Consider the following 13,755-nt stretch of genomic DNA (forward strand, 5'->3'; position numbering starts at 1 on the left):
TGAACTTTGTTGTTCTTAGGTTTAATTCCTGACAGGAGAGCTTTTCATGATTCCAAATGAACTGTGTTAAAACTCCAGGAAGGCAACAAAGAAGCCTTTTGGGGACGCTGTTTTCTGTTAGATTGGAGGGTTTTACTAGGAGTGGACAGGGGTGGCGGGTTGACGGAGACAGTTACTGTGGCTATGTCCTGCCTGCACGTAAACCTCCTGGGAGACACTGCCTCTGAGCAGACTCTGGGAGGCAGAGCAGGCTGGCAGGCACCAAGGCTGCAGCATCCTCCAGCAGGCGGTGGCATCCTGTCCTGACCTTCCCAGGAAACACAGATCTTTTCTGGGACCAGCAAGGTAAGATAAAGATTGCTGCTGATAGTCCCATTATTTAGCAGAAACGTGCTTCTGTAGAATTCGTTGGGGTGACCTGAGTGTGTCCTGGTGCTTTAAAACAGGGCGTAGGGTAAATGTAAATGTTCTTAGGAGTTCTTAGGCTTCTGTGCGGTATTTTGAAGTGTTCAATGGGCTGGAATCAGATTTCCACAGGTGGAAAGAAGAGCTTGGGAACCTGCAGCCACCTCCAACACTGGACCTCGCTTCTCCCTAAAGGTACACTTCTAGGAATCTAACTTGTGTTTTAAATTCTGCTTCTAGCCTGGGAGTCTCCGCAACAGTGGGCTGAGTAGCTTGCTGGGAACGCCCCTCCGGTGCACGCACAGCCCGAGAAAGGTTCAGAGACTTTGGCAGTGCCGAGTGCAGATCTCTGTCAACACAGACTTACAGACTCGGGTCCCGCGGGGCTGCTGAGTGAAATTGGGATGGTCGCCGGCTCTCCTGCGGTCGCCAAGATGTACAACTTGTCGCTCTCCGAGCTTGGCGGGGACAATGTGTCCTGCGGCGGCTTGACTCTGGGCTGTCCCAACGGGTCGAGCCCCGCGCCTCTGCCGCTGCCACAGCCACTGGCGGTAGCAGTACCTGTCGTCTATGCGGTAATCTGCGCGGTGGGACTGGCTGGCAACTCAGCGGTGCTGTACGTGCTGCTGCGCGCGCCGCGCATGAAGACAGTGACCAACGTGTTCATTCTCAACCTGGCTATCGCCGACGAGCTCTTCACCCTCGTGCTGCCCATTAACATCGCCGACTTCCTGCTGAGGCGCTGGCCCTTCGGGGAGGTCATGTGCAAGCTCATCGTGGCCATCGACCAGTACAACACATTCTCTAGCCTCTACTTCCTCACTGTAATGAGCGCAGACCGCTACCTGGTAGTGCTGGCCACAGCCGAGTCGCGTCGGGTGTCGGGGCGCACTTACAGTGCTGCGCGCGCTGTCAGCCTGGCTGTGTGGGCGCTAGTGACCCTGGTCGTATTGCCCTTTGCGGTGTTTGCACGGCTGGACGAGGAGCAGGGCCGACGCCAGTGTGTGCTGGTCTTCCCGCAGCCAGAAGTCTTCTGGTGGCGTGCCAGCCGCCTGTACACACTGGTCCTGGGCTTCGCCATCCCGGTCTCCACCATCTGCGCCCTCTATACCACCCTGCTGTGCCGGCTGCGTGCCATCCAGCTAGACAGCCATGCCAAAGCTCTGGACCGAGCCAAGAAGCGTGTGACCTTGTTGGTGGCGGCGATCCTGGCTGTGTGCCTCATCTGCTGGACGCCTTACCATCTGAGCACCATAGTGGCGCTCACTACAGACCTGCCGCAAACGCCGCTGGTCATTGGCATCTCTTACTTCATCACCAGCCTGAGCTATGCCAACAGCTGCCTCAACCCCTTCCTCTACGCCTTCTTGGATGACAGCTTCCGCAGGAGCCTTCGGCAGCTGGTGTCGTGCCGTGCCGCCTGATGCCCTCTGGACCAGAGGCAGCAGTGCCATCTAGGTTCAGGGGAACACGGAGAGTGCAGTTCCCAAGCAACAGCCCCGACCTGTCCTGAGGCCCCTTCCCGGAATGCAGAACTGCAGACCCTACTCAGAACTGAGTGATTCCGGATTTGCTCAGCCTGGAGGTGAGGCAGATAGGTTGGGTAAGGACACAGCACTGCTTTCTCCTTACAGCTAAGGGCAGAGCTTGACCCCTGAACTTAGGGTGAATGACTTAAGCAGTGTTGTTGAAACGTGAGTTTAATTTTTCCGATGTCTTAGGCGGCCCCCTCCGGTGTCTCAGCGCTTGCTGTGTATTTTGCTTCTTTGCTTTCCACAACAGATGCCAGTGCTTTTGGTCACGCCTGTAAACAGCCTGTACTGACCCTTCTTAGGTGCATTCTAACTGCCTGGTAACAGCGTTAACGCCATGCCTCATTGGTGATGTTGGGGGTGGGCGTGGGGGTGGTGAAGGAGGCTGGAGCCTGGCTATGACTGACAAGAATAAAGATAATCACCTACTCAGTTTCCCCGACAACCTTTCTTCTTTCCAACCTCTGGTTTCACCCTAAAGAAGATCACAGAGGCTGCAAGGGGTAAGAGTTCAGAGAAATCACCAGAGCCAGGTTCCAGCGCCCTCTTGAGGAGTCAGGTATCCAGCGAGTTTCTGAGGGATGCTTCTGTAGTGGGGTGCACCAGCCAACAGCTCTTTACATATTGGTCCTTTGTGGTTTATGTAAAGTACTCCAAAGCATTCCTCATGGACTTCTCATACAACTTGGACCATTGTAATTGTTTGTGTGTACAGTTTTTGAGGAGAAAGAACTCTATAAATAATGTATGTGTCTTAATCTCATAGGCTACTTAGAGGACTGTAAAATATAAAAATGCAACTTGTTCCATCCTTGGTTCCACTTGCTGACTATTCTTCCAGGACCTCCCTTCAGTGATAGCCCCAAGTGGGACCTGCCTCACACCCCAAGATTTTTCTTGGCTAGACCCCTTGCTTACGCTCTAACCACAGGGAAGTCCTAAGCTTTGTTCAATTCTCCAGGTTTGCCTCTGGAAGCTCTGGGAGTATCTGATTTCCCATGGGGATCAGCTGGTGCCTGCTTTTATATCTTTTATCTCTACCTATGAAAGACAAACTTGGAGAAGGAATCTGACCAGTCTTCTGCAGTTCACACCTCAGACACAAGGCCTGGGATAACCAGACTTATCAATCACTGCACTGTCTTAAATGATGTGTTTAGGATGAATGACAGGAAGGAATGATATGATTTTAAAGTTTGTTTTATATGGGAAAGTTCTATTTTATGTGTAACACGAGTGTTGCCAGCATATTTTGTTTACCTAATTTGGCATTCAAGGCAATTTCTCAGTTATTTAATTCAAACTACCCTTCAAAAATATGCAGAAGGAGGGAGCCCAAGCTCCTCTCTGATTTTGGTGAATGAGAATTGGTTCCTTAGTTCTTGGGGTTGTGGGAAAATGAAGATAATTTTCAAGTACTAGTTGAGAAAGTGAATCTAAGGCTGTGCGTCTTGAGTAAAAATAACAGTAAATTGTTCAAAATAAAGCTTTCCAATAGTCATGCCTTTGAACCATGGTCATTATGGACTCAGAATCAGCCTCTTCTGAGCCTTCAGAGGTGTCTGGAATGTGTTCAAATAGCCTTCAAATTTAAAACTGAATTCTTGTATGAGTGCTCTGTAATTTTTCAAAAATAGGGTTTTAAAACACAGTGACTTTTAGATTGTCCACGATGATGGATAAATGTACAAGTTTGACTGCAGATGCCAAGCACTGTCACTTTAATTGGAAATCCGGTCTTCATAAATGCAGCAGCAGCACAAATCAGAGGGAGGTCCATGCAGTTTTCTGTCCATTGTATCACCCTACCTGAGACGGGCCTGTTGTCTGTCCTGTACTCTCTGGATGCTGCTGGAAAAACACAGGTACAGACACTGAAAACCTAGTTTTCAGGAAGAGGACTCAGTATCAATGTCACTCTGGCTTCCTAAGTCCCTGGTTATCACTGTATCACCTCTAGGCCACCACCATTTTTGTGAGATTTGAGAGTCTAGACAGTATGTCTTATAACTACTTTCTATGTCTTAGATAATACATAGAGGAAATAAGCAAACAAGCCAGAAGTAAAATTTATAATTCCATGTTAATTCTTACAGTCTTTGTGTATTACCCTTCTAATATTTAAAAGTATAAATTGGTTTTATTTAATTTAATGTAATTGTAAAATGTGGGTTTTACGCTTTCTTAAGAAATGCAGAAATTGGCTAATCAACTGCAGATTTCAGTCTAAAATAAAAGCTGAAACTTTCTGTGTGAAGAGTGTATATTATGTTTCCAAAAAAAGAAAGTGAAACAAAAACCAACCAAGCAACAACCACAAAAAACAAAACCAGGAGTCTTAACCCACATAATGGGCTTCCATAAATAGGAAGTCAAAACAAGTATGGCCAAAAGATAAGAAAGTGGAGAAATATTACCTACAGCAGGTGAGAAGAGCTTGAGAGATGATGAAAGACCATGTCTTCACTGGACAGGGGAGTATAGGGAATTTATCTGGAAAGCCTGTACATATACCTATGGGAAAGTACTTCAGGGATAAGCATATCCAAGCATACTCAGTCAGGCAGATGCTACTGAGCATGCTCAGTTGAAGGTTATAATTCAAGAGGGAAAATGGTGGCAAGATCACATCTGGGTACATTCAGCTTGCATAGCAAATATTTGATGGACAATATTCCTGGGTGTGCTCAATTTGCATTATGTGTGGTGGGTGGTCAACCTCACAGTTGTTCTGCAGTTCTGGGCCATAACTAATGCACAAGGGATGTTCCCAGAAGTCTCATTTCCAAGTATGTTTTAGCTATGGCCAGAGACATGGATCCGTTGAAGGTGAGTTAACATGGGAACCACAACCTCACTTAATTGCTAACCACTTAACTTGCTAAGTTTAGAAAATACTGCCTTTATGGAAAAGTCATACAAAGAAACAAAGAAAAAATTTGATAAGAAATAAAGATTTAAATTGCCATATACACCTTTCAATTTGATTCTTATAAAAATGATACAAAGCTTGGTCAAGGACTCTGTTAATTACATTGGCCATAGAAAGGATAATAAGCTTTTACCATACAACTGTAATTGCCTTTCTTGAAAATCTGGACAGCCATGGAGAAGGTGAGAAGGAAGGATTGCCAAGTTACTAGCACTCATATGCCGTTCCGTTAGCAGTGCACACATTCACAGCTCATATGTGTGCATGGCAGCGAACCTCACTAAAACCCTCCTTTCTCTAGCAACATGCCTTAAGGAGCCTTAATCTACTGTGGAAGGTGGTAGAGACTGAAGGCCAAGTGTTCCGCATAGGCTCCTGTGTTCCAATTCTTGGTCATTAGTTGGTGGTAATGTTTTGGGAAGTAATGGAAACCTTTGAGATAATGATTCTGGATGGCAGAAATGGGTCTTTGAGAGACACCATGTTATTAGCCAGCCTCTGGTACTGTTCCCTGCTTCCTGCCTGCTGTGATGTAAGAGGCCATCTTGTCCTCCCACCACTAGGAACTGACTGAACCACTTCTACCAGCATGCCATTCTGATCATGATGGCTAAATTCTTTGAAACCATGAGTCAAAATAAAAGCTTCCTTCTTTAAATGGCATGGGCTAGGCATTACATATGGTGACAAGAAATTACCTAGTCTTATTCTGTCTTGGCAAAGAGATTAAATTGCAATGTAATTTGCTTTAGTAATATTAATTATTGAGCTACAGAAAAATGGATGTATTTGAATTATGTAATAGACCAAGACACCTATTATTTCATCACAGAGGATAATAACTGTAGTGGGCTGCTGAACTATAGCTGTGTCATCTCAGGAAAGTATTCCTAAAAATGCTCTAACTGCTAAAACAATCTTGGGTAGAACTGGTCTCTGGAACAGCCCTAAGTTCCTATACAATATGACCTTGAGCTAAAGGGTAATTGCCTGGCCCTTTAACTGTTATCTCTCCACTTCTGTAAACAACACTTGCTTTCTGTATACATGACAATTGCAGTTATTGCTCTTAAAAACTCAAACCAACTGGAGGTTGGGGCTGCTTCCTGCTTATCTGCCTGGAACAGCCCCACTGCCAGTGAATAAAGACTCCATTCATCTTGTTCATGCCTCTCAGGAGTTTTTTTCTTCTGATACCTTATAACAATAACAGCAACAACAATACTACTAATAATAAAGTTCAATAATCAAACTTCAATGTTGGGGTGTTGTCCTGTGATAGAGTGCTTACTTAGGATCCAGGAGGCCCTGATTTTGATTCCAAATAGAGGGAGGAGGGAGAGAGAATATAAATAAAGTGACGGTCCTAACTCAATCTTGCCAAACATATGGAATTGTTTATATACAAAAATAAAAGTACATTATCTAGAACAAGCCCCTTGGTCAATTGCAAAGGTACTTCCCTCTGGAGCCTCCAGGCTCCATGCCTATGGAGGTATGCTCCATTAGTGCTCTATAAATAGAATGTTGAACTGCTCCTGTTTCATGTGGAATACAGTTAGCAACACATGATACTCTCCTTGGATGTCTGTTTATACCATATCTCATGAGGTTACCTAGCAACATCATATCAATTAGAAGGACAATAGCAAAAGATGGGCAAAGAGAAGAAAATGATGTATTCCAGGAACTATCAGAATGGATAGAGTGTGTGCATGCACAATGCAGAGCAGTCTTCTTTTTGTGACAGATACTGCCCTACAGCAAGAACATGTCACACTCCCCAAGTGTTCTTGTGTACCATTTTGTGAAATCCAGATCTAATAGAGACAGTGTCCTTATTGGTGCCTGCCTTTATTGGAAGAGACCTGAAGAACAGACTCAATGACTACAGTGATCAGCCAGCTGCACACCGCAGGGAGACAGGTGGCTCTCTATATTCATTTGTGTATATTCACTGAAGTGGGAGAGATTGCCAGTGCTCTCAAGAACGAGGGGCTTATAATTTATATGCACCAAGTAATTAGAACAAAACTCCACATGCTTCATCTATCTGACCAAGTAGCTTATTTCAGGCAGCAAGGCCTTTGTCTGCCAGTAGAGAAAAGCCCAGCCATTTTCAGGTTAAGTAGCAAGGATGAAGCAACGAAACTGGAAGGAATGAAAATATTTACACCTCATGAATGTCCATTGAGGGATCTATGTGCTTACTCATCATACTCTGCTCTTCTGTTAAAAACTCCACCCATACCCATTTCTCAACCTGTTCTCTTTGCAAAGACATACTGATTAAAGTCACTTGTCAGAGGGAGGTTTATATATATATAAATATATATAAAATATATATAATATAAAATTTCCCTTTTTAAAAAAGTGTAACTTACATTTATTATTACAGTTAGTTGTTATGGTTAGGTTATTCCAGCCACAGAACCAGAAAAATAAGTAAATTAAAAAACATTAAATATGCTAAAGTGAGACTTCTTGAATCTTTTTTGTTTGCATTGAAAGGAAGATTGCATCTAGGTGATTTTAAATCTTTCAGAAAAAGCTCCAAAACAATAGGCCATGGGCAAGTGAGATGACTCAGTGGATACAGTTGATAGTCTATCAAGCTGGGCAATATGAATTTGGTTCCAGAAACCCATGTAAAGAGGGAGGAAGACAACTGCCTCCAGAGTTGTCCTCTGCCACATTCAAGCCGTGATTTTCCTCTCATGTAACCATGATGTACACACACACACACACACACACACAGTCACACACACAGACACACACACACACACACACAGTCACACACACACACACAGTCACACACACACACACACAGTCACACACACACACACACAGTCACACACACACACACAGTCACACACACACACACACACACAGTCACACACACACACACACACACACAGACAAGAAAGAAAGAAAGAAAGAAAGAAAGAAAGAAAGAAAGAAAGAAAGAAAAAGAAAGGAATGAAGGAAGGAAGAAGAAAGAAACCAATAACCCATGTTGTCTTTCCATGTAAAAATTTTAAGTTTTATACTTTAAATATTTTTATTTTTATCCAAATAATACACATACATGAGTTGGGCTTTTAGGATTGTCCTGGACAGCGTCATTGAATCAGGCACACCGGTTTAGTCCTTCTAGTCCTGAGTCCCTTTAAGAGCTGTTTCAGTTGTTTATCCTGGGATTAAGTTTATTTCTTCTTCTTATCACTGTTTAATTCATTTGCAAGCATGATTAGGGAAGAAAACCACAGTCGTTCCCTCCCTTCCCCAATGCAGTTCTGCTTAGGGGGGTGCTAGCCAATCATAGGCCAGCAAGGGCCCTCAAGGCCTGAGCTGGCAGGAAGACATCCATGGGCCAGCCAGAAGCCTTGCAGTGATGGGCAGATAGATCCCGTTATGATGAGAAAATATGTGGTGGAGAAATAGGAGAGAAAAAGTAAAATAGTTCATACGCTGTGGTAAGAGACAGAATGGAAGAAATGAAGGCAGTGAGTAGTAGGCTGAAATGGGAGGCCTTCTTGCCACGAGGCCATGTTGACATACAGGCCTGGGCTGCTGCCAAGGGCCATGTCTGGGTCCATGGTCCTACCACAGCCAAGGTCTGTGTGGACATCCATGGCCCATATTGCCACCAAAGGCCCCAAGTATGCTCAATATCTGTGTTGCCACCTGTGGACATATAAATGTCTGAGGACCACTACCGGAGCCAGGCTAATCTGAGTGGCCTGTGCTTGTCCAGGCCTAAGCTGCTGCCAAGGGACCTGTCTGTGGCCCTACAGCAACCAGGGTCTGTGTTAATGTCTGAGGCCCATGTTGCCACTAAAGGCCAAAAGGAAGCCAAGGGTGTGGGTCACAACGTGTGGCATTGTTGATGTCTGAGGGCCATGCCATCACTGAAGCCATTCTGGTCTGGGTGGTCTGGGCTGCCATGCGGGGCCCTGGTATTGTCTAGGCCTGAGCTGCAGCTGAGGGACATGTTAATGTCCATGGCTCTATAGCAGCCAGAGTCTGGGTTAACATCCATAACTCCTGTTGCCACTGAGGGCTGTGGGGAGGTCCAGGGTCAAGTTGGCCACCTGAGGCAATGTCAGTGTCCAAAGGCCATGCTGCATCCAGGGCCATGTATATTTGAGTGGCCTGCACTGCTATCCAATGCTGTGGTGAAGTCTGGGCCAGAAGTGCAGCTGAGGACCATGTCTGGCCCATGACCCTGCTGCAGCTATGATCTGTGTTGATTTCTGAGGCTCCTGTTACCATCATAGGCCATGCATGCAGAAGCCCAAGGACTGGGGCCATGGTGATCTGAGTGGCCTGTGCTGCCATATATGGCAATGGCTGCTACTGAGGACTATGTCTAGGTCCATGGTCTTACGGCAGTTGGAGTTTGTGATGAAATCTGAGGCCTGTACTGCCACCAAAGATCACACAGAAGCCCAGGGTTGAGGCTGCAACCTGTTGTCTTGTTGGTATCCAGGGGCCATGACACCACCACAGCCATCCTGTATTGTTGCTGTGAGAATCAGCCTCCAGCAGCATAGAGTTTGGAAGAGCTTACAGAGTCAGTGGACTTGGACTTGGACTTTTCTATCTGAGAGAGTAAAACTGAACTCTTAGGGGCTGATGAGGGCTAAACTTAATTCTCTGGGGCTGGCTCAAAAAGGAAAACACACACACACACACACACACACACACACACACACACACACACCTCCAACATGTCAGGATCTCACCTAGGGTGCTGATGAATGGCAAGACTTCAGCAGGTTAGAGAAACTGAAGAAGAGATGCAGAGCAGGTGAACTACTGGACAGACAAACAAACACACGAGGACTTTTCTGAGGGCCAAAGCTTCTTTCTTCGTTTTATTATTCTTCCTGTCATTTGTTCTTCTCTGTTCCTCTGATATCTCCCTTCTGTCTATCTTGTTGTCTTTCTTCTGACTTTCCTTCTACACATTTCCTGGTATTTTCTTTTTCTCATGTCTTTATTTTTTGCCTTACAGCTTATAAGCAATATAAAGATTACAATGTGCTTACATTCTATTTTTTAAGTGAATGATTACAATGAATACAAGTGAAAAACAGCATGCTTCCCATATCCCTTACACAATTAAACATTTATGTATTACAGGTGAAGAGCAAATTATTTCCACATTCATTAATACCCAAGCAACTTGTTATTGATTAACAGAGTGTGAGCAAGCAAGGCATTTTCCTCAACCAGTTCTTTTGCTGGCAGGCTGCATTTTGCAGTTACAAAGAAAGGACCAATCATTTTATTACTTACCTCAAAAGGTAATCTTATATGAAATCATAAAAGTATCACAAATCTAAACTTTTATGTATGAAAAATAGTCAGCTTTATTTTAAATCTTCAGGATATGTACCCACTAACCAACAGGAAGCTGAGGGCAGAAATGGGATTAATAAAGAATTAATCATTGCCTTTGGTCACCAACCAACCCTACGAAGAAAGGCCCCTCAGATAGTAATAATTGCTGCTTTGTTCTTGTTGCCTGACCTTAACGAGTCCCTTGCTCAGCTATAAAAGGATGCCTTTTTAAACTTTAAATTGTTTTCCAAGATTTTCTACCTCAGAGCCATTTACAAAAATATCTTAACCTAAGTTATTTTCATGCTTTGTTTTAGCTATGATACACACCAATACCTATAAACACATCTCTCAACATTAAGATTAAAAGAATTTAAGCTAACTGGGCTTCTGGAACTCAATTGTTTTTCTTAATCATTAACCTAAAGTACAGTCTATATGACTCCTTAATAGAATCTCAAGTATATGATACTTTCTTGTTTTATTTTTTCCCCTCTGTAGCCTCTGGTTTATCAGAGGCAGGGACAATATTTTATCCTACCTTTACATATATTAATTTTCCATTAAGCTAACCTCTATCTATATTTACAATATACTATATTCATTAAAAAATTCCCAATCATCAATATTCTATTTAAACTGGCATTATTATTATATAAAATCATTGCTTCAGTTAAATGGTATAGCTTAGAAGGAAATCATTTTCATAATAATCCATAGGTAAAAATGTTCAGTAGAACAGGATATTTCCATGAGATAATTGTGGTGATATTGTGTTCTTCAAAATATTGTGCACCCTAATAAGCTTATCTGGGGTCAGAGAACAGAACAGCCTCTAGATGTAGAGGCCAGAAAATGGTGGCACACACACCTTTAATCCTAGCATTCCAAAGACAGAGATCCCTCTGGATCTCTGTGAGTTCAAAGCCACACTAGAAACAGCTAGGCATGGTGACTCATGCCTTTAATCCCAGGAAGTGATAGCAGGAAGCAGAAAGGTATATAAGGCACAAACCCCAGAACTAGAGTCTGTTAAGCTTTTAGGCTTTTGAGTAGAAGTTCAGCTCAGATCCATTCAGATGAGGACTCAGGGGCTTCCAGTTTGAGGAAATGAGATCAGCTGAGGAACTGGTGAGGTGAGATTAGCTGTGGCTGGTTTTGTCTCTCTGATCTTTCATAATTCACCCCAAAACCTGGCTCCTGGTTTTTTTTTATTATTAATAAGACCTTCTAACAATTTGTGTTACAGATAAACACACCACATTGCAGGCAGTGGGTGTCCATTCACACCCATTTACACCATGCCAGATATCAGAGAAAAATGGCAGTGGCAAACATAAAGATAGAGCAGTAGCAAGAGACATTCTGGGGCCAAGGGTCTTGGGGCCCTTGCCTATCTAAGATTCACCCATCAGAGCTTTACTTTCTGGTGGGTCCATTCCTGAAGTCAATTGCCACCTGTTGCTCCTCCATCAGTCATTGTCAATCCTGATCTGAGTGGCCAGTGCTTTTACTTGGAGCCAGGATATCATCCAGGCCTGAGCTACTGCTGAGGGCCATGTCTGCATCCATGGTCCAGATGCAGCTGGGATCTGTATTGACATTTGTGGCCTATGTCACCTCAGGGGACCATAGAAACTATGCTTGATGAAATCAGAGGGCCATGCTGAACTGGCTCCACCCTTCACTCGCTCTGGCAAAGCTAGCCTTGCCTCTTATTGGACACTGCAGCAAGAAAGCTGACCTTGACCCTCACAGAGCTGGTCCTTGTACTTGAAAGAGATGGCCCCACCCCTCACCACAGGCAAGGAAGCATTGACCTTGATGACATGGGCATTTTGAAGCTGGCTCCACTCCTTTACCTGAGGCAGGTGGCCCCAGTGGCCCTAACTATTCAACTCAGCTACTACCCAGGCCCATAGCCAGGCCTTGTGTTGGCCCACCCTAACATCTACTCCAATCTAGGACCTGCTGGAGCTAGTGAAGGGACTGGTCCTGTGGAAGGAAACCACAGGATCTCCATGACTTAGGGCAACCACAGGATATCCCAGAGAAGTTTCAATGAGGATCCAGTGATGATGGTGTTCCAGAAGGTAAACATTTGCTAGTAAAGCTGATTGGATAAAAAGGTATACTGTGTGGCATACTGCTCCAAGTGTCATCAAGACAAGTGAAGAGGCAAGAACGATGGAGAAGTGAAGAGGGTTTTTTGTTTTATTTTGTTATTGTTTTTGTTTGCTTTATTTTGTTTTGTTTTGATTTTTAAAAAATTTTTCTTGGATGGGCGGTGGTGGCGAACGCCTTTAATCCCAGCACTGGGGAGGCAGAGGCGGGCAGATTTCTGAGTTCTATGCCAGCCTGGTATAAAGTGAGTTCCAGGACAGCCAGGGCTACACAGAAAATTGCTGTCTTGAAAAAACAAAACAAAAAAAATTCTTTTGAGGGGTGCTGCAGGGGTGAGGAGAGAATATGGGGGAACTGGAAGGTAAGCAGAATTGGGATGCATGATGTGAAATTCTCAATGAATCAATAAAGAAATTATGATAGAAGAGAAACAATGACATCAACAACAAAACAACATGATGGTGTTGTGCCTACTTCACAAGACCACCACAGAGCCAATATCCAATGCAAAACACAAAGGGGTTTATTGATAAAAAGCAAGCTCAGGCTTGGTCTGCATCCAACATCTGACACAGCAGATGGAGGAGGACGCCCCAAGCACTCACTTGAAGGGGTTTTTATATGAAAAGTTTACATGCAGCTTGAGACTGGATGAGGGGTCTTGGGGTGAGGCAGTTCTTTGAAGTTACTGGCTGAACTATAAACATGAGATTACTGATGACTAACAGGATTCAGTTCTATTATCTACAGAGACATAAATTTTTGCTCCTTATGTCCTGCTTTTGCTGATTTATTGTTCCAGTCCTACTCTCCCCTGAGTTCAACTTCTGATCAGTTGAGCCCATTACTCACCATATCTTGTTTTACCAAGTCTAGGATATATAGATTTATTGTTTCAGCCTTATCTTTCCATGAGTTCAACTTCTGGTCAGTTTTAAAACTGCTGGTCAGCAAATACCTTTAGAGGTGGGGGGCATCTCTCAAAATGGCTACTGACTTTTCCCTTTCAATGGGAGGATTAAGGTGGGCTGTTGGCATTTCTGAATACTTGTCCTCTTTCAGACTTTGACTTCACCTCTATTTTTGTGCTTGGTTCCCTGTATCCATGAAAACTCTGAGGTGAATTTCTTCATGTTGTGCCTTTTTTCAAGGGGCTGGAAAGCAGAGATGGCTGGTTGCAGGAGTCAGACTTGGGCCTATTCTTTATTCAGACTTCAGCCTCCTCTTTGTGACCCCTGAACTCCCTCGCCAACTCAACAGAGTTTTCTGCATTCTTCTAGAGACATTTCTCCTCTCTGTGGCTCACTACTCCTGGTTATCAGCTCTAAAGAGCCATGCATGAGACTTATGCAGGTGTAGACCAAACCAAACTCCAGCACAGAGAGTGGAGCTAGGTAACAAGAAAACTGTGCA

The 13,755-nt window shown here is 44.2% G+C and overlaps 1 protein-coding gene across 1 annotated transcript; it reads left to right on the forward strand.

Annotated features, from left to right (window-relative positions):
- The first annotated feature begins 285 nt into the window (after window positions 1-285).
- On the forward strand, window positions 286-4,156 carry Npbwr1 (neuropeptides B and W receptor 1). Its single transcript, XM_036178985.1, has 2 exons — window positions 286-345; window positions 646-4,156. Exon 2 carries the CDS (start codon window positions 810-812, stop codon window positions 1,827-1,829), a length of 1,020 nt encoding a protein of 339 aa, XP_036034878.1. The 5' UTR covers window positions 286-345; window positions 646-809; the 3' UTR covers window positions 1,830-4,156.
- Window positions 4,157-13,755: the final 9,599 nt, after the last annotated feature.

This window comes from Onychomys torridus, chromosome 2, assembly GCF_903995425.1.
Source record: "Onychomys torridus chromosome 2, mOncTor1.1, whole genome shotgun sequence".
NCBI classification, from domain to species: Eukaryota; Metazoa; Chordata; class Mammalia; order Rodentia; family Cricetidae; genus Onychomys; species Onychomys torridus.

Coding starts and splice junctions, on each gene's coding strand:
- Npbwr1 (XM_036178985.1), top strand. CDS start 810: ATGGTCGCCGGCTCTCCTGCGGTCGCCAAGATGTACAACTTGTCGCTC.